Source organism: Tachysurus fulvidraco, chromosome 1 (assembly GCF_022655615.1).
Source record: "Tachysurus fulvidraco isolate hzauxx_2018 chromosome 1, HZAU_PFXX_2.0, whole genome shotgun sequence".
Lineage (NCBI taxonomy): Eukaryota > Metazoa > Chordata > Actinopteri > Siluriformes > Bagridae > Tachysurus > Tachysurus fulvidraco.
In genome coordinates, this window is record NC_062518.1 from 38,100,067 (window position 1) to 38,127,818 (window position 27,752).

At 38.9% G+C, this 27,752-nt stretch overlaps 2 protein-coding genes across 4 annotated transcripts; one reads left to right on the forward strand and one right to left on the reverse strand.

The window, feature by feature from the left end:
* Nucleotides 1-279: 279 nt before the first annotated feature.
* si:dkey-183c6.8 (protein O-GlcNAcase) lies at nt 280-15,439 on the reverse strand. 2 transcript variants are annotated; one of them, XM_027178338.2, is made up of 17 exons: nt 15,309-15,439; nt 13,579-13,630; nt 10,385-10,482; nt 10,165-10,295; nt 9,713-9,884; nt 9,018-9,116; nt 8,619-8,888; nt 7,891-7,977; nt 6,705-7,105; nt 5,206-5,380; nt 5,058-5,114; nt 4,888-4,973; nt 4,687-4,791; nt 3,774-3,865; nt 3,426-3,621; nt 3,022-3,178; nt 280-2,569 (listed from the first exon to the last, which is right to left on the reverse strand). In XM_027178338.2, the coding sequence occupies exons 1-17, from the start codon at nt 15,346-15,348 to the stop codon at nt 2,433-2,435; spliced, it is 2,355 nt and encodes a 784-aa protein (XP_027034139.1). In that variant the 5' UTR covers nt 15,349-15,439; the 3' UTR covers nt 280-2,432. The 2 variants fall into 2 exon arrangements, with proteins under 2 accessions (XP_027034139.1, XP_027034138.1); XM_027178337.2 differs by having other exon boundaries at nt 3,765-3,865.
* On the forward strand, nt 15,440-27,749 carry LOC113663202 (mRNA export factor GLE1-like). 2 transcript variants are annotated; one of them, XM_027178414.2, is made up of 8 exons: nt 15,446-15,575; nt 16,358-16,488; nt 16,572-16,625; nt 16,762-16,816; nt 23,120-23,264; nt 23,866-23,945; nt 24,335-24,511; nt 26,991-27,749. In XM_027178414.2, the coding sequence occupies exons 2-8, from the start codon at nt 16,388-16,390 to the stop codon at nt 27,249-27,251; spliced, it is 873 nt and encodes a 290-aa protein (XP_027034215.2). In that variant the 5' UTR covers nt 15,446-15,575; nt 16,358-16,387; the 3' UTR covers nt 27,252-27,749. The 2 variants fall into 2 exon arrangements, with proteins under 2 accessions (XP_047672270.1, XP_027034215.2); XM_047816314.1 differs by lacking the exon at nt 16,358-16,488 and having other exon boundaries at nt 15,440-15,575.
* Nucleotides 27,750-27,752: the final 3 nt, after the last annotated feature.

Sequence of the window (27,752 nt, forward strand, 5' to 3'; positions counted from 1 at the left end):
GTTAGCAGAAACACAATTTTAAAAATACAGACATGCAAATAATAATTGACTTAAAATGAGATAATGATAAAGGGCAAATATCCAACAAAACATTACCTATTGTCAGACAAAAAAAATCTATTTTCCTGACTGTTTCTGCCAACCTAGAACCATAAGGAGTGAAAAAATGTAAAGTAGTGTATGAGAGGGTGCATATTGCTGCATGCAGATAAGGGGGTTGAAGGCGATAAAAGCTCTCCTTCACAGAGATATTTATATGCTGAATTGTGTGTGTGTGTGTGTGTGTGTGTGTGTGTGTGTGTGTGTGTGTGTGTGTGTGTGTGTGTGTGTGTGTGTGTGTGTGTGTGTCTGTGTGTGTAGTGATGAATACTGCACAGAAAAGGGGAGGTACTGTATTAAAAAAGCCTACAATGTCATTCAGTAATTTTTCATGCTAATTCCTGTAGGAAAGTAAGCCGAGACTATTCTTATTGTGCAAGCGGTGTGTGTGTGTGTGTGTGTGTGTGTGCGTGCGTGTGTGTGTGTGTGTGTATTTTTGTACTTGTGTGTCTGAAATAAGTTGAGCATCTACCTGTTTCCAGAATAAGAATTAAGTGCTAAGCAAACATGTTTGTGTGTATTGTGTGCGTATACAGTACAGTGAATGATAGTGAGAATAGTGCTATCCTTCAAACGCCATCTACAGTAGCCTAGTCACTGTGCGTTATGCTCCTAAACGCAATTACAGAAGCTTATCACTCATAACAAGTTACAGAGCATTAATACTAAAGCTATAAGACATGTAGAGTGCAGGTTTAGTGAATAAAACAACAGAAAGATACAGTATGTGCTGTATTGAATCAAGCTGATCAGGTGTGATATAGCGTTGGCAATGGCAGTTATATGGCAGTATTCATGAACAATCTTTATGCAGGTGTGCAGACCAAGTTACACAGCGGATCAAAAAACTATCATATATTAAAAAATACAGAAATAAAAAAAATGTAGCCTGAGTTTCCAGGTCATGTTTGCTGAACAAGAAGAGGCACAGAAATAGAATCAGTCCTCCCATCAGGGAAGGAGGGAATAAACCCATACCCAGTCTGTGGTGTAGTCAAGAATATAGTCAGTGTATACATGAGCATTTTTCTTGGTCTGTTCCTGTGTGTATACAGCTAATGATAGTAGACCTAAATATATTTTGCAGTATTACAGGAAAAAATCACCATGAATGATTATCTTCACATGGAGTGGACTTCACTGGCAGGACAGAGGCAGACAAAACCTGTTGTCAGATTGTCTTCCGTATGTCCACAATCAGTTTGGTTCATTTTGAAGAATTTTGCTTAGTGAATTCTTCATTTTCTACAGTTACAGGTAAGGAATGTTGGAATGCTACTAACATATGTATTATTGAGATTAGTCATGATAAAAAAATACTTTAGACTGGACTACACCACAAGACACGGGTCATTGTCAGCATTACTCATTAACAGAAACCGAAACATGGACATCAGGCCAGATGAGAAAAAAAAAAGTACAGACCACTGCACACCTGACTTCCAATAGGGTCTTTACGAACATGGATCTAAAACAAAAGGCCAATGATGGACCTCATACTTGACACAAATATCTTAGATTTAGACCCTCTTTGAATGAACTCTTCTTCTAAGCGCTATGGTGAGGTTTTAAACAAAAAGCTCTTGTAAAGATGTTAAATGGTACTAATCATTTGCGAATAAGTTTTATTCATCGCTTTTAAGGAATGCACCAGTCATAACACTAATAGTGCTAATCATTTAAAGGCTATTATAGAGCAGTTAGCATCATGCTAACCAGGCCACAGTGGCCAGTTGACTGTCAATAGCATGTTTTTGGGCAACGTGCTTCATCAGCCCCAAAATAGCCCTGTATTCAAATGGTACTTTCAACAGGCCCTCATCGACTTTCCTCCATTACAGGGAAGTGTGTATCATCTACATGACACAAGTGGCCACTTGCAGAAGGAGGGAATGAGGGCATAGTGGAGAACAGATTTACTAGACAGCCAGCCGAGAGCAGTAATACAGTTCAATCAGCTGTCAACTCTAGATGAAGTATTTCAATTTCAATTTAGTAAATTTTACATTTGGGAAATATAATTTTATTGCTTTATGTTCTGATGTTAGATATTCTGGGTAATATCTAGCTCTCCACAAAGGGTGATTTTACTAACAGCTCTTGAGATAACAAAGTATTATAATGGCCCTTGATGTGTATGTGATGTGTTATATCTACAGTATATGAAACTTCAAAGGGAAAGTGGATGAGGACGTGTTGAAAGATGTATTACAATCCTTGAACTTGACGCCTTTACTTAAACCGAAGGGCTGTTTAACGTGTATCTGTGCCCAAAAAAAAAATCCATCAATAATATAATCATTATCGTTATTGTTTGTAAGATAGTTAAGGCTTTAGAGCAGCCTGCCTAGGGTTAGTCCTTCTGTGGAGCAAGCCTCTCCCCTCACAATCTCCAGAAAACCTAGCTTAGTGAGGAACTCCTGCCTTAGCCGGTCTGTGGGCTGCACTTCACAAAACACACCCTGGGAACCTGCAGAGAGAGAGGGGGGTGGGGGGGTGGGGGGGGGGGGCACAACACATCATCATCTATCAAGAGTGTTTTTTTCTTTCTCAAACCTCAATCTTCTACTTTGTTGGGTTTTTAATCATCAAGCTGATTTTAAATGTCTATATTTGGATTTAGGAGTTTACAAAAAATATTAAGTCCTTTAGCTCTGTGACTTCATACAGTACATAGGAGATGACAATGACATGCTAGACGGCTGTGTAACTGTTCATAGGAGGTTTTATTACTATTACCATTAGCCATATTGCTCCTGTTCATTTGTGTTGTTTAAAAATTTAATGGTTGTTTCCCACTGGTCAAGCCTCAGACCTGTCTGATGCAGGAAATTATTATTTTGGCCAGTTCCTTTGCAAGGAAAACACACATTAATTAACATGTAGTCACTTGCCCAAGAACAAACAACACCTGTTTCCTACCGTTAGCTTTGAGTGCTGTGAGCAGGGCCGTGAGAAGGCTTCTGCTGACACTGCAGTCCACCAGTTCAGGCAGAGCATCAAGCCGGACCTGAGATGGGAAGTGGTAAAGCAGGGAGTCTGGGTAATCCTGCTCCTCATGCATGCTCAACAGCGCCTCCTGTGATTGCAGGGAGAAATTAATTTTGTGAATTTTTAGTGTGCAAATTCTTGTATTCTGTCAGTATTCTTGTTTGTGACATGTCTTAACCGTGATTGTACTCCGAATGTTTAACCAGAAATACAGTCATGAATACCACTAATAACTTGCAAATATGTTTGAGATCTTAAAATAGTAAATTTGCTTGAAGAAAAACTGATCACACTATTATACTGTGAGGTTTATCTCTTCTAGTTTGAACTCTGACCTTTTGAGCAGCGTGTCCATTTGCGAGATATGTACGTGTGGGGTATTTGTCTCTCATAGCAGGCAGCCAGGTGGCCTGGCACCTCTTGACAAATGAGCGTACATCCAGAATGCCAGCAACACACCCACACACACCAAGTTCGTCCTCCAGAACAAAGCCGTACTCTGGACACAGGGCCAGAGATGCACCCAAACACCTAAACACATACACAAACACATACATAAATAATCCTTTAAAGGTCTAAGATGTACCTGTGTTATGAATTATTGTTATGGCAGTATAAGGAAAGAGACAATTCTGTGAAGCTTGTATGAAGCTACGTCTGTGAAGTTTGCATACAAATGTAACCTGTCACCGATGAAGTCTGGATGAAGCACAGTCACATCCTGAGTACCTCTGGTTTTCTGATAAAGCTGACACACCATATGGTACAGCTCCACCTAACAGCACCCAGGATAAAAGTGCACAAACATACTCACAAATGTTAATTTAGTTTAGTTGGTATAAGATCATTCAAAAATATCAGTGTTTACTGAATTTTTACACCTGGTCACTTCATGCGTTTTCTGTGATCCGATAGCTATCCGATCGTAAAAAGACCAGGAGGTGGTCTGGGACGCATTTCAGATGAAACTGGACAGGTGTAAATGCATGTGGTTCAAGCCACATACGTCAGCGCTATACTCCTCCCAAACGGAAGTACGTCACTCGCAGGTGACTCACGAGTCGTGCATCACGCCATAAACAAATATGTTTTCCCACCAGCGCTGGCTCCGATCTTTCACCCAGGGGTCTCGTTGGGTCTTAAAATGCATTGCTGCCGCCAGTGAAAATGCAGAAAACAGTAAATGCTGTTTTTTGTAGCAAACGCACACCAAAGCGTGTTCCATTTCAATTACCTTGGAAATGAGGTAAAATATATTTGCATATTGGGAGGGAGTAGAATGATCTGACTGATATCCGATTCGCCAAGACGCATTTATGTGGCCTAATGTAAATGGAACAGTTTTAACAAATCAGATAACTATCGGATCAGAGAAAACACATGAAGTGACCAGGTGTAAAAAGGCCCTAAAATACAAACTACTGTGTTTGGCTTTTTAAGTTTAGAAATGTGAGGCTGAATAGGCTGTGAATGAGGGATATTGAGTGTGTTATGGGTTAAGAATTTGTAAATTTACGACACAATTTTGTATCACCAAAAAAAAAAAAAAAAACAACAAGGCACCAACCGGCCTTGGCTGTACAGTGTATATCTCACCTTGTCTTTGTGCTGGAAGGGCCGTATGTTATAGAGACGAGAGGTGGGGAAGAGAGGAGGGGGGTGACTGAACAACTCACTGCTGGTGCCTACAGGAAGAAGCATCTTCAGCACACACCAGATGGAGAGAGGAAGTGTGAGAAATGAAGAGGAATATATTGCATGAGTCATGATATATTAAATTCTCAGTGTCATCCATACCTGCACTTCCCCTGACAGCCCACCTTTAATAACCCAGGGCTCCGCCTCCATACCGAGAAGCTCTGCCCCTGATGAGGCTCCACACCCTGTTGGGTAGAAGCCACTCAGTCTCACAGCACATACAATCACACGCATGCACACTATGGCATAGACTGGAACGAGATACTCACAATGAAAACAGTTCTTCCAGGAACCCAGTGGAGAACTTTCACTTATTACCCGACCCTCTGAAGAGAAAAGAGATAGACAGATGTATCAGTACAGTTCAAAACACTGCAGATATAAACCAACACTTCCATATAGATTGTCTCAACTTACCCAGCCAGCTGATGAAGGCCTTGGCTACAAGCAATGTGTTTCTCAGGTCCCAGACATAGGGATAAAGGTCATAGAGCACAGCTCTGTTGACGCTGTTCACCACGCTGCCATGCAGAACCGCAATCTCATCACATGCAACCTGAAACTGCCCAGCTCGCACTCGCCACTCCTCCATCTGAGCACAAAACACAATTTAAATAAGAAGGAAATAAACCAAAATACACTTAGTATATTTTCTAAAAAAATCCTGAAATTAATTAAATATTAATGGGACAGAGCACAGAGCCAGAGAGGATATCGAAGATACCACTTTTCCCAATTTTAATACCAACACAGCTACTGAAACACTGAGTCTCAGCTGATATTGGTATCTGTCCAATATTTTTTTCTTTTATACTCTTTGAAAATCTGTTTTTATTATTTTTTATCATTTAACTAAACTCCACATTTTAATTCCTTCACCCAAAAATCACTAAACCTTTATACTCACATAAAATGCAATTGTATGATAAATCCTTAAAGGGAATTAATTTGAGTACATTTGGCACTCAGTGAGATTTGGTATTAAGAACACAGTTGCAACGTATTAATAAATTATTAGCATATAAAATATAATAGCTCCGATATGAAAATGAAGGCCAAGAAAACTATAGGAGATTATACAAATCCTTATTCACCAGTCTGTCAGAAGAAGGTTGGGATTGGGGGCTGGGATCTGGGGCTTTTTCCCAATTTTCTCAAGATACGCTCCAAATCCACCATGGTCCTGACCAATATCAATCTGTTACTGAATGGGGGCAGTCGTCGCCTAATGGTTAGTCTGACTTGTAACCCGAAGGTTGTGGGTTCGAGTCTCGGGCCGGCCACAACTGAGGTGCCCGTGAACAAGGCACCGACCCCCCCAACTGCTCCCCGGGCGCCGCAGCATAAATGGCTGCCCACTGCTCCGGGTGTGTGTTCACGGTGTGTGTGTGTTCATTGCTGTGTGTGTGCACTTAGGATGGGTTAAATGCAGAGAACAAATTCTGAGTATGGGTCACCGTACTTAGCCGTATGTCACTTCACTGAAAGTCTGACAGACAGTGAGTGAGTGAGTGAGTGAGTGAGTGATTGAGTAATGACTGCAAAGTGGAGAAGGTTAAACTTTTCGTCACCTTTGTGTGTTTTAATGTCTTCCAATGCTATTTTATAGTACTGTCACATCACGTACTAAATGATTTATTTATATACTAATTTTCAGCAACTGTTTATCCTTGTCAGGGCATCTGGGAATATATAAACTATCCTATGAATATTGAGACACCAATGCTTCCTGCTGCTGCACGATTGTCACTCGTTTATTATTCAATATGAGGAAAATATTGCTCTCTTCCTATGATGCCTTTCAACAGAAGAAAACGTACAAAGGACATGCAGAAGTCACAAACATTTCCACACATATTTGGCTCATCTAGTGTATCCTGCACACATACAGAGCATTCTGTATCACAGATAGAGACCTTCTGTGGTTGCATCTTCTTGCTGCTGCCGTTGACACTGACATAATGGCAGTGGTTTTTGAGCCAGGTGAGTGCCTGCAGCAGGCTCTGGGCAGGCGGTCCATGCTCATGTGGCAGGTAGTATAATCCCACCAGCAGTCGCACTTGAGCCTCACTAAGTGGAGACTTCCCAGCACACAGGCCTTTTCCTGATGCCTTTTCCCATCCTTGGCCTCCAGGGACCCGCTCCTCACTCTCACTCTCAGCTGAGACCTTCAGCACAGAGGTGGAAAAAGAAACCTGAGCCCTAGCAGAAGATGGAGATTTAGACTTGGCTCCATGCAGATTGTCTAAGCTTTCAGGAGGTTTAGGTTTGGAGGAGAGAGAAGATGGTTTGTGCTCTGTAGGCCTGTTCTGCCGTCCTGAGGAGAAAGGTTGTCACAAATGAAGAAATCAGAATTGCTTGTATGTCTAATTTTACACACTTTATCCAAGATACTTTCCTGGATGCAGAATTTATTTATTTTTTTTATTCCATTCATTTTTAGCCATTAAATTATATACTAACAGAATAAAATACAAAAGAGATGCGACCATCTCCAGTGATTTTAAAATTGAATTCACAGAAATAATACAAATACAAACGTCTCTTGAATTGCCTATTGAAGCATGTGTATCCTAAATATTTTGGATAAAATGATTCCTCGCTGTATTTTCATGGATTTTGAATTATGCACTTTTTTTTTACATTTCATTAGACATAAAAATATATTTTTTATTATGTTATTACAGGCAATTATACTGTAATATGCTTTTACCATTTTAAAAGGTTTACATGTGTTTAATTGGGTGTTTAGCATGCTGCAAAATGGCCTATGGCACATCACATTTACTGTAATTTATGACAGCAATTGCTTAAAGTATAGATTTTTTTCATAAAATCTGGAATTTCTGACATTTTAAATGAAAAAGATTTGTATGCATGTAGTCATGCAGCTATGTACGACATGCTAAATTGCAGTGTATCTGAGAATTAAATCTGTTATGTTAAAAACCTGTCTTATTACAAATACTGGTATAAAAATGACATCTAACATGTAATATGTGTGTTTTGCCTAAATAAGTAAAACCAGCTAAATCTGTAATATGTAACACAAAAATGAGTTGTGTGTTTGTATCTAATGGATAAGTGGTGTGTATAAAATACCAGGCTGTAGTGGTTGGTTCAGTTCACTCATCCAGTCTTTCAGCGCAGCAGAAAGAGCTCGCTCCGGACAGTACTGATACTCTTTACCTACACACATACACAGCTTAGTTTATTATACAAATCTAACCCTAGATTTATTTAATTCTTGTCTATATTGGTTATCATAGCAGTGCTCTTTATTTCATAACTTCTTTTGTCCATGGCATGGCATTTATTTGTTCAATAGGAAAGAGAAACAGATCAATAGATGACTGTACAATGCAATTTAATCAAATCCAATAAGGTCTAGCATCTCTGACACCGAAGCTGGTAGTCTCCAATAGTCATTATCCTTTACATCCCACATATACGCTATTTAATCAGAGCAACAGAGATAGTGAGTAGAAACACAGTGTGTGAATGAATGTGCATTAATGTCTTTGAGTTCATCATATTGTGTGAGTGAGCCTTTGGTCCATTCCAACTCTTTCCCTCTCATACTCTCTTTCTTTGAGAAAACAGACAACCACACACATTTCTCATCATCCCTCAGTGATTCATTGGGTGCCGTGGCCCACTTAACCCACCATCACTTCTCCCATAAAATCGAATCCTCCATCTCCCACACAATCTTTTCACCACCCTTCCTTCTGTCACTTATATTTTCCTCTCCATTTTTCGTTTCTTTCCCTATCATTCTTATTGTTATTTTCAATCCATAATTATAATATGCATACCCTTCCTCTCACCTTCTCTCTTCTCCTTCCCTGCTTTGTGCCATGTCCCAAGTGTGTGTAGAGGGATATAGTTTGCTTCAAATTCACAGTTAGGGTTTAGCAGCAGACCCCTGAGATGAGCTTGAAGGCCAGGTGGACGACCCTTGAAAGGCCCCAGGAAGACACGACGTGAATCGTAATCATTAGCGTGCAGATTGTCCCACACCAAGGGAGGGCGCTGTAACACTGACTGCACCTCCTTCAGCGAATCAATACTTAGCTCTCGAGAGATCACCTTGCTTCCTATTGGATAGAAAAATAAAACTGTAATGCATTCACAGTGACAATGGTCAAAAATGGTCAATTTGGAAATGGAATATTGTTTATAGTTTATAAATTGATATTTATAGCTAAATATATTAGCATGCTCACCAGTCCAAATGACTGAGATGCCAGGCAACAGATCTTCTCCCACTGTCAGCAGATATGGAGACTTGGAAACGGTGGGAGAGCAGAGCGAGCTGCAGTACTCTACACAGAGAGTAAAGGGGAGAGAGAGATCCTAGCTGGATATATTTGCTTTTCTCTTAAACAGTACAAAAGTCTACCATTGGTATGGGAGTACATTTCCATTTCCAGCATTTAGCAGACACCCTTATGCAGCACAACTTACATTTTATCTCACTTTATACAGCTGAGCTTTAATGACCTTGCTCCGGGGCCCAGCAGTGGAAGCCTGTTGGATACGGGAATCAAACTCACAACCTTCTGATTGGTAGTCCAACACCTTAACCACTAGTCTAGCACATCCCCATGAGAGTACAATGGTACTTGCTGTCTCTGTCTCTATTCCCATATGGGAACGGCAAGTAGTATAAATCAGACCTCAGATATACCACAACATTGTTGCTACTATTCATATCATTTACTGTTAACACTAGTGTTGTGAGGAAAATTATGCCCATGATGTTAGTGAACTCATTAATTTTGAGAAATTATATGCAATGATAAAGAGACACAAGAATTCAATCGGGGTACTAACATTTTGGTTTGCGATCCCTAACTGTGCATATTAAGCATAGTAAGAAATGGTGACCTGCTAATAATAAACATGGACAATGACCTACCAGTGGGGCAGAACAGGAAGACAGGTGGCTTTCCCAGGAAACGGAAGATCTCATTGGTCACAGAAACCTGAGCATGAGCGAATGAGGAGAAAGCCTCAGTATCAGCTTGACACATAGAGTGGTCGATGTCATCAAACAGAATAGCAAACGCCTGGCAGCCCAGATCTGCCACCTAGTAATGAGGACAAAAAAAGAAGAAGAGAAAGTAGAGCAGGCTTTTGTTTCACTTAAGGGACTGAGCTAATTTGGAGATTTTTTTAACCCCAATAGGCCAGTGGTAAGCTAAACGATAAAGTAGGTCTTTGTGGGTGTATGGAGGAGTGTCGTTATGTGTGCAGTTAAGGAGCTGGAAGCTAATAATAATTACCATTTCCTGCAGTCATTTCTCCCATGCAAAATAGACTGGTTTGCAGTCATGAAACTGTGTATGTTTATGTATGAATTCCAAATACCTGTCGAAGTTTACGCTTGAGCAGTGTGAGGTCAGAGGAGCTAGAGAAGACGATGTCCTGACCAGGAGACAACGCGTACACAAACTTCAACCCACTCGACTCAGCTTCATGCACCAGTGCTTTCAGCTGGGCTGCAGAGATGTACAGAGAGAGCAAGAGTTAAAAACGAAAGGAGGCCATGACTAAATAAATAAATGCCACATGTAAAACAGTCCTATACCTTCCTCCTCTGTGGAGTACACCTCTCTCCACAGCAACCGATGTTTCAGGTCATCTTTAGGACCGTACAAATAGGTGTTCAAACCCCATCTTTGCATCCTTAGTGTAAAACAGAAAGATTAAAAAAAGAAAAATCTGTCTTTAGTGATACATACGGCCTAACACAAAGAAGAACAAAGGACAAATTATTACTACTATATTTTCAAGATGCCCAATTATTAGCGGTTATTATAATGTGTAAATCTTCTTCTACTCATTGTTTAAGTCATTTGTAATAAAACATTTATTTTAAAAATGCTGATTCTAATTCAGTGCTGTTTTTTTTTTTTTAACATGGACCATAATAGTGTATACAATTTAGCAACATGTTTTTACAAAGAAAGTATAAGAACCACAAGTACTATACATACTAACATAACAAAAGCTGCTTGATATATTTTAAAGCATTATTTATACAACAATATGTTTCTAGGCTTTTAGTCAATTCTGGAAAAAAGATACTTAATAAAAAACTTAGCTTTGCAATATTATCATCAAATGGATCAGGATAATTTGTTTATATCAGGCTTCAGATCAAAATTTTCTAAGCGAGCCTTAAAGGAGGTGTGCATCTCACTTTCTTCATGCACAGTTTGAATAGTTTGTATATGAAATTGCAATTGACTTTGAATGCTAAAGCCTCTTTCGTTCTTGTCCTGTATAAAGAACCTCCTCAGTCAAAACCCTTGAACTGAGTGTGCATTAAGAATGGGGCACTTAAAGCACATAAAACGGATATGCCACAAACAGCATGAGAGGCCGTGGGAGAAATGCAACACTTTACTTCATTATCAATAATGGAGCAGATTGAGTCTGAATCATTATCACAGTTTGTCTGTGTGCTGAAACATCCATAACACTACTGCTAAATTTTTACAGGTATGATATATAAGGGAAATATTTTACCTTTGTTTGCCTTATTGTCTGACAGGTCACATGACCAATTAATCACACTATTTCAGTGAGGCTGATCTTGTCCATGCAAAGAGACACTATGCAGGTCAATACAAGTTCAGATTTCGTATTTATAGCTCTGGAATGATATTTAATGCATTAAATGGATCCACCAAGGGTCAGTTTCAAAGATTTTTTGTTACACTAGATACTGATATGACTCTGGATGAGTATTCAATAGACAAATATCTCTGGGTTAATAAGTTCTGTCTCCGGAAATATGCATTCACTCATACAGCTTCAGAGCCTGATCAGAGCCACAATGGATCCAAAGTTTATTACAGGAACACTGGGTGTGTTGACTGGGACTCCGGCTTATCACAGAGCAGCACACACACACCTGGGCTGACTAGCAAGGCCACTGGCTGGAATGTTTCTGGGGATTACCCATGCAGACTCAGGGTGAACATGTGGATATATATCATCATGAATAAGTGAACAAAACATATCACATGATGTATTATAAGAGATCTTATAAGAGATCTTATATGTGTGTGTGTGTGTGTGTGTGTGTGTGTGTGTGTGTGTGTGTGTGTGTGTGTGTGTGTGTGTGTGTGTGTGTGTGTGTGTGTGTGTGTGTGTGTGTGTGTGTGTAAGTCTGTGTGAGTATGTGTGTGACTATAATAAGAAGCAAAAAGGCAGATGCCCCACATATATTGAAGTTGAGCTGGAGTTGGATGTCTAAAATATTAAAGCACCCCCTGAGGGTTGCCCTTGAGCCAGATATGTGAAGCCTGCCGCTCTTTGCTATTGCACATAACACCAACCACTGGGTCAGGTTTAAAAACAAAGCCTTTCCTGCCTTTCTCTCACTCACTCATTTGGATTTCTCCAGCTGTCAGTTCTATCACTCTCTAGCCCAACCCAGCAGGAACTCACTAGGCTCAACTGGGTACATCTTGTCACCTGCCTGCTTCAAAATCTTTCTCTGTCTCTCTCACTCATTTACTATTAATCCTTTCTTCCAGCACAGAACTTGGGCCAGTTCCCTTTCTCTCATCCTAACTGTTTCTCTCTGTTTTTTTCTGTGTGGGTAGAATGTTCTCTCTTCTCCTCTCTTCCTGTCCAGATGGTGTCCTGCTCATTTGTGCTCTTTTATCACAAACTACAAACACACACTTATCCCACTGCTACCCTAATGTTACAGACAGAGTGAAACATGAAACAAAAACATTTCAGAGACATGAAAATAATGCACACAATGGAAGTTGAAAACTAATTAGAGTAGTAACAGCACTTTATGGACACAGTTCTCATTTGCACTGCTGCTAATGTATAGGTGGCAAAAAGGAGACAATAGGGTTTAATAAGGAAATAGTTTTTTTAGATGATTTTTTTATTTAGAGTAGGAAGGAGATCCATGACTAGAAAGTTACTAAGCTACAGAGAAACTAGAAATGACTTTTCTAAACTGAGTTATATTTAAGTTTGGATTATGAAGACTGTAGTGGATACTTTATGTACTTATATATCAACTTTTAAAATCACGATGCTTCAAGACATTTTTATGTTAGATATAATATGCATTGCATTAAATATACAGTAGGTTTTCTAACAAACTACCAACAAAACAGTAGTGTTACATTAAAAAATCTTTTTATAGTATAAAATGTATAAATAGTCTTTCATGTAATGTATAGAGAGACAGAAGTGCTAACCAATCTTTTCTACTGTTACACTTGACCCATACAGAAAAAGACATACAGACATGTCTGTCCTTCTCACTAGCTCTGACTTGGTTTTCCTTACTCTCAGGTTCTCATTCATCTATATACATGTAATTCATTCTCACTTCCTCACTTCCTCTCTCTCTCTCTCTCTCTCTCTCTCTCTCTCTCTCTCTCTCTCCAGTCACTCTAGTTCTCATCTAACGCCTTACATCACCACAGTAATCATCACTTTATCGATTCCCACTTCGCCCAGGGATAATGGAGCCAGTCTGCGTCACTCTTTTTCTCTGAGGGATGATGGTAAAGGCACTCGGGCCTGTGAAACTGCAACTCAATGGAGCCTTGCCAGCACCAGTCTGTGCTCAGCTGCTCCTACTGCAAAGGCCATTCGGCCAAAAAACTGTGCAATTCAGTCACAGCTTATGCAAGAAATGGAATTTCTAAATAGAGATCTGATTTTTTTTTCACCAGCAATTGCCCTTTAACTCTATCTGGCTTTGTTATGTTTTGAGTGTGTGACCAGCATACTCACCACTGAAACAACACTTTTCTCTGCTCCATGGACCAGGGCCGCCCATAGAAACCTGAAAGAGGGGGGTACACATTAGATCCATGTACAGTATCACAAATGTGTGCATGAATACATTCACATAAAGTGTAAAAGGCAAAAAACACTACAGATGTACAAAAGAAGGTACCTTCACTATTGCAGGTATAATTCAGTTGTTTGTTTACATCTAAACTCCCAATGTCAGTGTTTTACTTCTTCCATCCATTATAAGCCAGAGTATATGTTACAACCACACACATACAGCAAACAATTTAGAGATGCCAATCAGCCTAAAATGCATGTCTTTAGACTGGGGCATGGGATGAACATGTACAGGTACTCAGGGTGGATACAGGAATGGAAACAACCCAGGAGGTGAAAGCCTAAAATGCTATATAACCAATAAGGCCACCATGCCCAGGGAATGAAGCTTAATTCTGAAGTAAAAATGTATAGCCCTGAAGAGTAATCAAATCATTATGAAGGCACATTCATAGCAAAACTACTGCAAATTTGTTCATCACATGTTAACTTGAGAAACTTAAACAGGGCTCTAGCATGAATGTGCAGCTTGTTAAGCTTGTTATAACGACTGTCTCCATAAATATCTACTGTATGTGGGTAGCATGCTTGTTTGGTATGCATGTTCAGTGCCTGCTGTTCAGATGTCTGTTTAGCCATAAGCAAAGTGTAATGGGTTGTGTGCTGCTGCAAGACAGAAGTGGGTCAACAAACAGAGGAGACACACATATACACCTCCAGACTGACATTTTCCCTGCTGGGCAAAAGATTAAACTGGCCAATAATATGACATGGACTTACAGACACAAGCTGAGCCAATTAAAGTGTGTGTGTGTGTGTGTGTGTGTGTGTGTGTGTGTGTGTGTGTGTGTGTGTGTGTGTGTGTGTGTGTGTGTGTGAGAGAGAGAGAGAGAGAGAGAGAGAGAGAGAGAGAGAGAGAGAGAGAGAGAGAGAGAGAGAGAGAGAGAGAGAGAGAGAGAGAGAGAGAGAGAGAGAGAAGGAGAGGTGGTGGCTGTGTGGGCATGTTTCTACTATAACTTGGTGGGGAACAAAGAAATATCTGAAAGCTTTGACCTTGGGGTGATATTTAAGTGATCCCCACGAGGACAACTTTTTTTAAGCAAAAACTGCAGCTTTTATTTAAATAATTAAAAGACCTAAAAAGGCAATAACCCTCAACTGTGTAGTTACATCCTGTTTAAATTATAAATCAATGAATAAAAAATTAAAATGGCATATGCTAAATAAGCAAATGGAAATGTTTATTTTGCTAAATGTTAAGGATACATGTTCTGAATGAAAGAAGGTGGAAGAAAAGGTTCTTCCCTCTGTGTGTGTGTGTGTGTGTGTGTGTGTGTGTGTGTGTGTGTGTGTGTGTGTGTGTGTGTGTGTGTGTGTGTGTGTGTGTATTTGAAGAACCTCTATTCACTCTCACTCTGAATGTGGCTATTTATAAGGCTGCATGAAATGAATCAGCTGTTCTACTACTCTATAAAAGAAACCTGATTTAATATGATGGGCGAAACCTGAGCAAAACCAATGCACTCTGCTATATTTCTTTTGTCTGAACGGTAAATATCACAGTAGACTAGCATATCGTGCAAAAGTGATGATCCGTGCAGCGTTAGATAGGATTTCATTCACTACATAAATACACTCGGTTTAGGGGATGTTAAGGACGCGATGCTTACCTTCAACAACCCCACACAGAAACTCGTCTTTCCCCTCCATCGCTGTGATTGTGGCTGGAAAACGAAAGGAAAAGCTGGTGTGATCAGCGAACACTACGGCTCTTGTGTTGCCTCCATCTCTCCATCCTCTTCTCAGGTAGCAGCTAAACAGCCGATGGATGCTTCAGTTCAGTGAAGCCCAGTTTAACCTCTCAGTGTCCAAAGAGCCGTAGAAATACTGAACTCTGTCCCGATTCTTCAGATATACATCACCTTGTGGGAAAAGATGTGAGTAAAGTGAAGATTATATTCCCGATAGTGCTCGTCTGTTTCTCTGACTGTAACTATGTGTCGCTTGTGAATGACTCGGTCTTACGAATGAATCTTTTGGTTAAACGAATCGAGTCGACTCATCTAAAAAAAATAATGGTTTTACTGTTGTTTATAAGCCAAATGCCTCATTCGTATCATAAATTATATTTATCACAAGTGTTGTTTGCGTTCTGGGAAGATGGTCATACTAAATATAGTAGAAAGGTTCAGTTTTATGAGTTTATGAAGCTCACTGTGGCTGTGTGGTCCATTCTCTTATGATACACTAAGGAATCGATTCAAATGACTCGGATCTTTTGGACGAGCTATGATAGGCTAAGGTCCAATGTGTGTGTATCTTTCCTTAATCAGTCAATATTTAATAAATGCTGCTTTTTGTATTCATCATACAAATATATAATGGTGGAAATTATAATGCAGGAATTGTCCTAATGCTACTAATATAAGGGAATATGGTAGAAAACAGTGCCTTAAGTAAACAAAAAAAAAAAAGAAAGAAAAAAGAAATAAATTGCATCTTATTAAGAGTACATTACAGCAAAGAAAGTTTTATACAAGTTTAATACCCACAGATAGGAAATATGATATAAAAAGTATTGTTGCTTGCCCAGTGTTTACTAACGAGCTCTGTGTTTCCATGAGATATGTGTTGCTTGGTAACAAAGTGTCAGAGGAGAACGCGCAAAGTCACCAAACAATAACAAGTACATGTTCCGTCTTTATCATCACTGCTCCAGAAAAACTGCTCTGTTCTGGGATTGCCCAAAATGGCTCCGAAAAAGAAGAAACAAAGCAAAGAGCCGGGAGGCTCTGAGAAAGAAAAAGACATGGAAAAGAGAGCAGAAAGAGAAGCACAGTTACAGAGACAGTAAGAGTGTCGCGTCCCATATATTGTTAAACATATATGTTTTTATATGTCTAACAGCATCTGGTTTGTTTTGTGATTCTCAGGTTAGAGTCTCTGACCGAAACACGCAATAATCTAAGGAGGACGGTAGAACAACTGTATCCTTACTGAACACACACACACACACACACACACACACACACACACACACACACACACACACACACACACACACACTACAAATTAAATACTGCTTTATTGGGGTTTTGAAAATTTAACTCAATTCAACTCCAGACGATGTGACAATTTGCTTCTTCAAAATGAGGTCGACCGGATACGCATGGAGACTGTGAGCACACACACACGCACGCACGCACGCACGCACACACGCACGAACACACACACACACACACACACACACACACACACACACGCACGCACGCACGCACGCACGAACACACACACACACACACACACACACACACACACACACACACACACACACACACACACACACACACACACACTGCCTTATAGTACATGCAGAATTGAATTGTAAATAATGAATGTGTTACTTAATGACAAAAACAAGTCTTTTGTCTACAAAAAAGAAAGCAAAAATCATGTTAGTTTCAAAATGTTGTTTAATTCACTGATATTTTGGGGTTGTTTGTATGCTGAATGGACAACTTATTTGTGGATAAAAAGGTGAAAAAAAGGCTTTTGTGGTTGAAAGATATTCAGGTTTGGTTACAACTTCAAACTTCAGGTTTGGTTACAACTTTAGATTACAAACGACATCATTGCATGAGGTAACACTTCATGACGATTTCATTTTGTGATACAAAAAATGCATTTTGAGAGTCATTACAAAAAATATTATGTTACAAAAATAAAATAAGCACTTTGCAAGTAAGGCATGCTGCTATAGTGTCACATGGTCACAAATAATGATCTACTTTAGTGTATGATTGGTGTGTGTTGTAGGGAATGGTGTAGACTATATTGAGTAGGAGCAGTGTGGTAAAGTAATTATAGGGAAGTAGAAATGAAGAGGATCACATGAGGTTGTTGCTTAGAGCAGTAAAGGATCAGCATCTGCTTTAATTATGAGATGTGCTATTGTTGATTTGTTTATGGTTTAACACCTCTTTATGGTGCACAGGGTGTCCCAAAAGTGTCTATAAATACTGGACATATTGGATAATATGGTATTTGGCATCAGTGTCTTATGAGATGTGGATGCCATGTTTCCTGTTAAAGTCCATGGTGGTAACAGTGACTGCTGGATCATGATACACACATGAGAATGATTTTAATATATTCTTCTCTTGTCAGTGGCATTTTAAATATTTTTTAAATGTAAACTAAATCAATATTTAAAAAAAGACATGACACTGACATGACACTTGAAAGACATTTTGATAAAAAAGTGTATTTTGATATCAGCACGTTCACGTGTTTACTACTTGTGCGCTAGAGGGAAGCAGAGAGCTTACAGTAATTATCATTACTGTCCATCTGACCAGCTGGAAAAGTTTGTTCTACTAAATAGCTTAAAAAATCTGGGATAATATACTTACATTCAGAAATTAATCCAGAATATTTTTTCATTAAAGTATCCCTGAAAATGTCTGAATCCCTGAAAACTGCCCAAAGATGATAACAACGAAAAATAAATACAAAGACGGCCAGATGAAGACTTTTTTTTTTTTTAACACTTCTGGACACTTCGGGACGCTTTCATCCATTAGCTGTCTTCAGAGCCGATCCTGACCTGCCTGGGGCCCTAAGCAAAATTTTGCTAAGGGGCCCTCCTACCTGACCCATGAGCCATGTAAACCATTTGCCACACATTGACACTTGACACCCCACTGCTCCCACTACAAACCTCCCTCCTTTTAAAAAAGTTTGCTCCATCTCTTGGTCAAAGAGTAAAACAATACAGAATTGAATGAGGTACTGTATAAACAAATCTTTATTGAATGGAATATTTTATAATATATACTCGGTATTTGACCATTTTGGAATCTGTAATCTTGCTATAAGTCTTCGTGTCAGTCCTTTTTGTGTCTGGCAGCACTGCACAGCTAATTTAGCTAGTCAGATAGAGACTAGAGACAGAATCACATCAACTTAACTTCACTGTTATTTGCTCTTGCTGACATCAAACTTGAAAGAAAACACAAGTTTACCTGATTGCTGTTCTCACATTCACTCTCATTTTGTTTCTTTTTTCTCTTTTCCTGGTGAGATGGATAGCTCCGCTTTATATTGTCATCTACACAGTAAACATTAACACGCACTGTAAAATGAGGCAGGGGGAGGCGGGGCCTTTCATAATTTGCAGGGCCTTATGCAACTTGCATAGTGAGTGTATAGGTGTATAGGGCCGATCGTCTCTGGCTGGCTTAGTTTCCCCATCTGTGTTTCAGCAAAAGGAATGATTTTTTTGGCCAGGTGTATAATTTTTAAAATTCTAATTTTACACCCTCACATGTGCCACAAGACCCAAAATGTCCATTAATTTAATTAAATAAATTTTATATTACACATATATATATATATATATATATATATATATATATATATATATATATATATATATATATATATATATATATTTGCGTAAATCTGTTAATCAACCTCGGTTCTAATCAAAACTAGTAAATATCAGGTACTTTAAAAATTTAGTTACTAATAATAATGTAGTTACCATTTTAATTTTAATTACCAATTTAATTAGTGACACTAATTTACATAAAATACACAAAAAATGACTTATTTTTAAGTGAATTAGTGAACTGTATTTTTTTTTTTTTTTTTACACGAGACATATTCCAGCCTCAAAAAAATTATTTAATCTTATTTGTAGACATTCTTCCTACTATTATTTCAAATCATGCTCCTGTGATGTACACTTTTGAGATTGCACAGATCCTGGCAAACGCACACATAGATGGCGCTTTAATACATCGTTACTTCAGAATTCAGAGTTCCTGAAGCAATTGAATCACAATCTCAGATCTTTTCTAGAAATTAATTTAGAGTTAGCATCTTCCCCTAAATACTTTGGGAAACAACCAAATTCTTTATTATGGAGGAATCTATTTTATTTGCTTCTCATTTGAAAATTACACGATTAGAGAATTACACAATTAGAAAGTGAAATTCAGGTATTGGAATCAGATTAAAAGCATTGGTTCTCTGATTAAAAACAGGCATCTCTCTTAGCATTGAATTAAACAACCTATTAAAATTTAAAGAAGAATTTTCAATCCACTGTACTAGAGTGACTTACCATTGTCAAAGTAAAAGTTCAAGCAGTCTTCTAGCTGCTAAAATTAAGCAAAATTAATTGCTTTATATCTTTCATGTCTCTAATCTTCATCATTCAGCACTAATTTGGCTTCTAAAAAGTTATATTTGAAGGATTAACTGCTGCAAAAAGACAATTATGCATTCTTGGTTTTCACCTGAGCCCCCTTCAAAAAATGGTATAATTATTTCAGAGATATTGTTCTTATAGAGGGATCATTTCTTTCAAAAATTCTTGAACACATTGTCTATATTCAACTTTCTGTCTATCTCTCACAGAACAACCTCCAAGATCCCAACCAGTCTGTCTTCAAAGCAGCTCATTCCACAGAGACAGCCCTTTTGGATGTCTCTGAGAAACTACATGCTGCTAGATTAGCCAAACTGTCATCTGTCCTTATTCTCCTTGACCTTTCAGCAGCGTTTGATATGGTCAACCACAAGATTCTCTTGTCCACCCTCAGGAGTCTTGGGATTTGCGGATCAGCTTGGGAGTGGTTTGCTTCCTGCACTGCTGTTCATCCCAGGTGATTCCTCCCCAGGTCATGATCTTGCTATATTCCTGCACAACGATCTGATCTCCCCTTCAGCCACAGCTCGCAACCTTGGGGTAACCATGGACAATCAACTGTCCTTTTCATCTCATGTTGCTAATGTGACTCGGTCATGTCGCTTTCTTCTCTACAACATTAGAAGGATTCGGCCATTTTTGTCCACACAGGCTGCTCAGGTACTTGTTCAGTCTCTTGTCATTTCAAGACTGGATTACTGCAATGCACTGCTGGCAGGTCTACCTATGAATGCAATTTGTCCTCTGCAAATGACCCAAAATGCAGCTGCACAGCTTGTGTTCAACTTGCCAAAGTTCTCACATACCACCCCGCTGCTGCAATCCCTCCACTGGCTTCCGACTCAAAACACTGATGCTGGCCTACAAAGCCAAAAATGGACCAGCTCCCTCTTACCTTAAAGCCATTATCATTTCTCACACTGCACCCCACACCTTCCGATCTACAAGCACTGCTCGACTGGTTCCACCATGTCTCAGGGTAAGAGGCAAGTATACTACAAGACTCTCCTCTGTTCTGGCACCAAGGTGGTGGAATGAACTTCCCTTAGGGGTCCAGACAGCTATTTTCAAACGGCGGTTGAAGACCTACTTATTCAGGAAACACTTCGACTAGCACTTCTTTCCCTATCTTTTGCATTTATAATAATAATAAAAAAAAACTTTGAAACTTTTTCATTGTATCTTTGAACAATGTTTTAAACTCATGGTGCCTTAATCTAGTGAACCAGCATTAATGTATCCAATGATAGAGATTTAAGCACTTATGTACGTCGCTCTGGATAAGGGCATCTGCCAAATGCTGTAAATGTTAATTAATGTAAATCATTGGCTGTCATCCATAAAGCACAAAGCCAACTCTGGACACTTGGGATAAAGTTACTGCTGCACTTTTGAAATTGCCTATTATCCCTTTGGGCTGGCACATGATCTAAAAAGGTCTTAACAACAATACTAATGCAATTGTATCTGTTTGTCAGCACACTATACACACTTCATCCTGCCTTGTTCCATTTCTGCCTGGTTTGACTCTGGTTTCTGGTTTCTGTGTTATTGCCTGCCCTGTATGACCCTGCCTGCCTGACACTGTTGTACTGTATATATTCATTTATTTATTTCAGTTTCAAGTTTTTTGCAATTGTATATAGTTTCAAAAGGTTGAGTGTTTGCCCCTTCCTGATTTTTTAAATTTTTTTGGATGTTTGTCACACCTTAATGTTTAAGGTGAAACAAATTTAATTTAATTTAATTGAAACAAATTTAATTATTAGTCAAAGATAACACAAGTAAACACAACATGCAGATTTAAAATGAAGGTTTTTATTATTAAGGGAAAACAAAATCCAAACCCACATGGCCCTGTGTGAAAAAGTGTTTGCCCCCCCACCCCACCCCCGTTAAAACATAACTGTGGTTTATAATGCCTGAGTTTAATTTCTCTAGCCACACCCAGGCCTGGTTACTGCCACACCTGTTCGCAATCAATTAATCACTTAAATAAGACCTGACTGAGAAAGTGAAGTAGACCAGAATATTCTCAAAGGCTACACATCATGCCAATATCCAAATAAATTCTGTAACATCTGGAAAGGTGGAGGTCTGCTTTGGAAAGAAGAGGAATGAATGTCAGTTGTAGAAGGAGAGGGAGGGAAGTAGAACAGTGAGGTTAGAGGGGGCTGAGGTCAAGACATGCAGGAGTTGCAAGTATTTGGGGTCAACCATCCAGTGTGATGGGGAGTGTGGAAAAGAGGTGAAGAGGGCAGTACAGGCAGGTTGGAGTGAGTGGAGAAAAATGTCAGGAGTGTTATGTGTGACAGAAGAGTGTCAGCAAGAATCAAAGAAAAGGTGTACAAGACAGTAGTGAGGCCAGCTACTGTATGCTGTTGGGTTAGAGACTGTAGCAGTGAGGAAAAGACTAGAAGCAGAGATGGAAGTAGCAGAGATGAGGATGTTGAGGTTCTCTTTAGGAGTGACGAGGATGGATTGGGAATGAGCACATCTGAGGGACAGCTCAGGTTGGCTGTTTTGGGGACAAGGTCAGAGAGGCTAGATTGAGATGTTTGGACATGTACAGAGGAGGGAGATGGTTATGTTGCTAGAAGGAAGTTGGAGATGGAGATGCCAGGTAAGAGGTCAAGAGGAAGACCAAAGAGGAGATATATGGATGTGTTGAAAGAGGACATGAAGTTAATTGGTGCGAGAGTAGAGGATGCTGAGAATAGAGCTAGGTGGAAACAGAAACATAGATTTCCCCTAATGGGAAAACTCGAAAGTAAAAGACAAAGTATAAGTATATAATATAATATTTAATATCAGGATATTAAAGAAAGAAGGCAGACAGACCTAAAAAGACATACGTTTTGATTTTCTCATTTTGTCTATAAGTCTAAATGTAAAATTTTTTCGAAACAAACTTTGAAAGCTTTTAAAGATTTTATAAGTGGAACAGCTTTTTAACATGTGATTTTAAGATGTGTTTGGAAAAATCATCTGAATATATTTTTAAAGCAGTAAAACACTAAATGCTTTGAGGTATTAAGCTTTATTAAATATTAATTTCAGTATTCCATAAATATTTTCTTTAGAAAGCTAAACCACATAAACAGGATTTGGTAAGATTATGTTTTATTTATTATTAAAGAAACTTGAATCTTTGCTGGGTTAGATCAAATCCATTGAGAAAGATCCATGTCACTGTGTTTAGTAATTATAGTATTGTAATAGTGCAATGATTGACCTCTCTCTTCACCTCTCTCTTCACTGCAGCAAGAGTGCTTATCATATATGTCAAAGCTAACACAGAAGCACCAAGATGAGAGTGTTGGTCTGAGTGATCTGAGGCAAGAGAAGCTGGAAGAGCTCAATAAAAAGAGAGAGGAGATGGTGGAGAAACATAATGAGCAGGTCAATGGTGTGTATTAGTTTGTGTGTGTGTGTGTGTGGTCATATGTGTATGCATGTGTGTGTAATAAGGAGGAAGATTACATTCTAAAATGACTGCAAGGATGATACCATACTAATCATACAGTAGATAGATAGATAGATAGATAGATAGATAGATAGATAGATAGATAGATAGATAGATAGATAGATAGATAGATAGATAGATAGATAGATAGATAGATAGATAGATACTTCAGAACATTTATGAAATTTGAAGTTTTCTTATAATGTTGTGGTTTTAGCCTGGCAGCTATCAGAATAAAGATCCTATTGCTACAGTATAGTACAATATGATACGAATCACCAACATCCAGTTAATGAGGGATCTTTACATGACTATCAATCTTGTTGCCATATGAGAACTCCTTTACAGTCTAATACCAGCTTTCAGACATTCAAGCCCACATCTAACATTTTAGTGACATGCTTTTGAAGAGAAAACAATAGGAATGAACTGTATGTTTTTATTTTGAATTTTAACTAAGTTCAATTAACATGTAATATATATTTTGCTTCAAAAAGAAAAACAAGTGTATTTAAATAATGTTTATGTGTGTGTTTGTATTAAGCCCTGAAAAACAAGATTTTGGAGAAGGAGAGTGAGTTGGCTCAGCTGAAACTTGAATCAGCTGAGCTTGGGGATATGAAGGTAGCTATGAAATCCCTTTTGTGTGTAAATTTAAAAGTTACTTTTAAAAACTGTGTAGGCCATTAATAGTTAACTATGTGTCTGTTTAACTTCATGTGTTTTTATGATTTATGTTTGTACATTGTGTGTTATTGTAAAATGTAGTAAATAAATAAATGTAAATAAACTTCTCGCATTTACTAGTGAACATAACTGATTTTATGATTTTACTGACTAATTTTATAGACATGTCTATTGCAAAAAAAATTATATTTTTTTGTCTATGCAAAGGCTATTTTGTGTATGTGTGTGTGTGTGTGTGTGTGTGTGTGTGTGTGTGTGTGTGTGTGTGTGTGTGTGTGTGTGTGTGTGTGTGTGTGTGTCTGTGTGTGTGTCTGTGTGTGTTGTAGAGTCTGCGGCAGCAGCAGTTGGATCGTATAGCTGAGTTGGAGCAGGAGGTGGTATCTGCACACTGCCGTTACTCTGAAACTCTTAATACTCTGAAAGCGAACAGCTTCATAGAGAAGGAGCAGCACAAGGCAGCATCTAAAGTTACAGTGCGGGAGTACACACTCAAAGCTAACAAGGTGGGTGTACAGCTATATATTTTTATGACCCAGTCTAGGGTCAGGCACACAAAAGTGTTACCACAAAAAAGTATTGGTATATTGTAAAACAAGCAATATACACAACAGTGTGACATCGGAAGGAAAAAATAATAACAAAAGAGGTTAATATTTTTGGAAAATCAACAAAAAAAAGAGTCAAACATGACTAACACCCTAACACACAAAACAGAAACAGAACCAAAGAACCAACCCCCAGAAAGAATAAATGGCAGGCAGTCTTATTAAAGGTGAACTGTGTGAACAATATGTATAGTGATAAATATATACAGTACAGAAAATGATCTTCAATGATATGCACACACTGACAGAAAAGGGGAATCAAATCTTAAAGACAACTAACAGGCACAGGTCAGAACCAGAACAGAGAATCCAAGACGGCGGCGTGGCAGTAGCACACAGCAGCCACTCCGGATACAGTATGGCGCTATTTATTTTTAAAGAGAGAGTATACAACGACGTTCATGTATACAACTGCCAGAACTTAATACAATACAGAAATCGTGCAACAACCAACCTGCACAATGATGTGTTGGAAAGGCTTTGCGTCCGTGCTAGGTTAAATACAAACCCTAGCTGGCCGGCTCTCCTGTCCATTCTACTTTCAAATGATTGCTCCCTGGACAATAATCTAGACTACATCTGACTCGATTGGACTACACAGCGAGAGTTTAGAAACTGCTGCGTCTCTGTTTTCACAGAGACTTGGCTCAGTGACACAGCTCTGGATGCCGCCATTCACCTAGATGGAGTGTGTTTACATCAACAAGAAATGGTGCAAGAACTCTGTGCTTGTTTCTAGCAACTACTCATCGTTAGTGGAGTTTGTGACTGTTAAAGGCAGGTCATTTCATTTATGACGGGAATTTACCACGGTTTTCAGTGTCGGATTGTACATCCCCCCAGCGCTAATGCTAAAGAGGCTCTAGGTGAACTCCATGGGGCTATTAGTGATCTGCAGAATGTTCACCCCGATGGACTGTTTATAATTGGAGGAGTTTTCATTCATGCAAATCTCAAATCAGTGCTGCCTAAATTCCATCAGTATGTGGACTTTGCAACGAGAGGGGAAAACAAGCTGCAAGAAGCAAGAAGCTCTACAAGAAGCTGTGGATGACTGCTAAGGTGCGTGCGCTGGGGACACAGAGAATGCGCAGAACAGCTAGCGGATGTCTTCACGGTCATCTTCAACATTTCCCTGAGCAGTGCTGTTGATCCTACGTGCCTCAAGACAACCACCATCATCCCCATACCAAAGAAGTGTACAGTGTCCTGCCTCAATGACTATCATCCCGTTGGACTCACATCCATTGTAATAAAGTGCTTCGAGAAGCTCATCATGAGGCACATCAAAATCTAGTTACCACTCTCACTGAACCACCTGCAGTTTGTGTATCGTCCAAATCGCTCCACAGATGATGCCATTGCCACGGCCCTTCATTTAGCCCTAGCCCACCCGGACAATAAAGACACTTATGTACAAATGCTGTTCATAGACTTTAGTTCAAAACAATCATCAAATCATATCATCAAGTTTGCCGATGTCATCAGCAGGAACGATGAGTCAGCATACAGAGAGGAGGTGCAACAGCTAGCTGCCTGGTAGAGCCAACAACCTGTCTCTGAATGTTGATAAAACTAAAGAGATATTTGTTGACTTTAGAGTGTCCACTCTCTGCTGAACATCAATGGATCATCTGTAGAGATCATGAAGAGCACCAAATTTCTTGGTGTTCATCTACAGTAGCAGAGAACTTCACCTGGTCACTTAACACCAGCTCCATCAGCAAGAAAGCTTAGTAGTGTCTCTACTTCTTATGACGGCTGAGAAAAGCCCATCTTCCTCCCCCCAGCCTGACTACATTTTACAGAGGGACCATTCTGAGAGCATTCTGAGCAGTCCTTTGCATTCTTTGCACATGCTGTCCCACATTTTAGTGTCTTGCAAAATACTTTACAATACCTCAGGTAACTGCTGCTATAATACTAATGTGTTCATTCTAGTATTTCTGCACACATAATATTGATTAAATATACAGTATATACAAGTGGGCAGTGTTTTTGTGTATTGTCTTTGCTTGTATTATTTGTTTGCATTGTCTTTTATCCTGTACTGACCTTTTTTTCTTGTCTTGCACTGTTTGCACCAGGTTGCACAGACACACTTTATGTGGCTAGGATTACTTACTACGTCCTTAGCTCTGTCTTTTTTTAAGTAGCACCATCGTCCTGGAGAAACATTGTCTCATTTCACTGTGTACTGCTAGATATGGTTGAAATGACAACAAAAGCTTCTTGACTTGACTTGAGATAGATAGATAGATAGATAGATAGATAGATAGATAGATAGATAGATAGATAGATAGATAGATAGATAGATAGATAGATAGATAGATAGATAGATAGATAGATAATGAATCTCTCTCTCTCTCTCTTTCAGGAAGCATCTGTCTCTCTGCTGTCTTACATACAGCAGGTGTTTGAGGAGAATCATCGTCTGCATGAGGAACTGCAGCAGCTTATCCAAAGAGCTCAAACTCTGCGCCACCACGATCAGCTCCTGCAGAAGCAGCGCAGACAACTGCTGATGGAGAAAAAGTTTGGGCAGGAGCTGCAGTGTGTGCGCATCTCTAAAGCACAAGGGGCATCAGCACAGGAGTCGCTGATTAAAACTGACAGTTCCCTGGATAATAAACAATAAGCCATGATTTGATTAGTTTCATGTTCATCAGATAGAGTATACTGTACAGTATATGTTGATAATGCTGTAATTTTAGCTCTTGATTTTAACCTGATAAATAACATATGTTTTGTTCCATTTCAAATTTCAGCATAATTACATCGTTAATTTTTTGACAAGCTATTTGCATTAGTGTGTACATAAGGAGTTAAATCTCAAATCATAATTAAAATAGGGTGTTATTTCTCCTATTGCAAAATAAATTCCCCTCTTGTGGTGATTTAGGCAAAAAAAAGAACAGAATTGGACAGAAGGGTCTGTATGTTCCCTATCTGTGTTGCAATTTTACAATGCAACAAATCACAGCTAGAACCAATCATACATACAGTCGAAATCAAGTCAAATTTTAATTTGTCATAAACACATACATACAGAGTACGACATGCAGTGAAATGCTTTTTATGTCTGTCCGTTATTATTCTAGCATAAAAAGGAATGAAATTAAGGATAAAAATATAACCA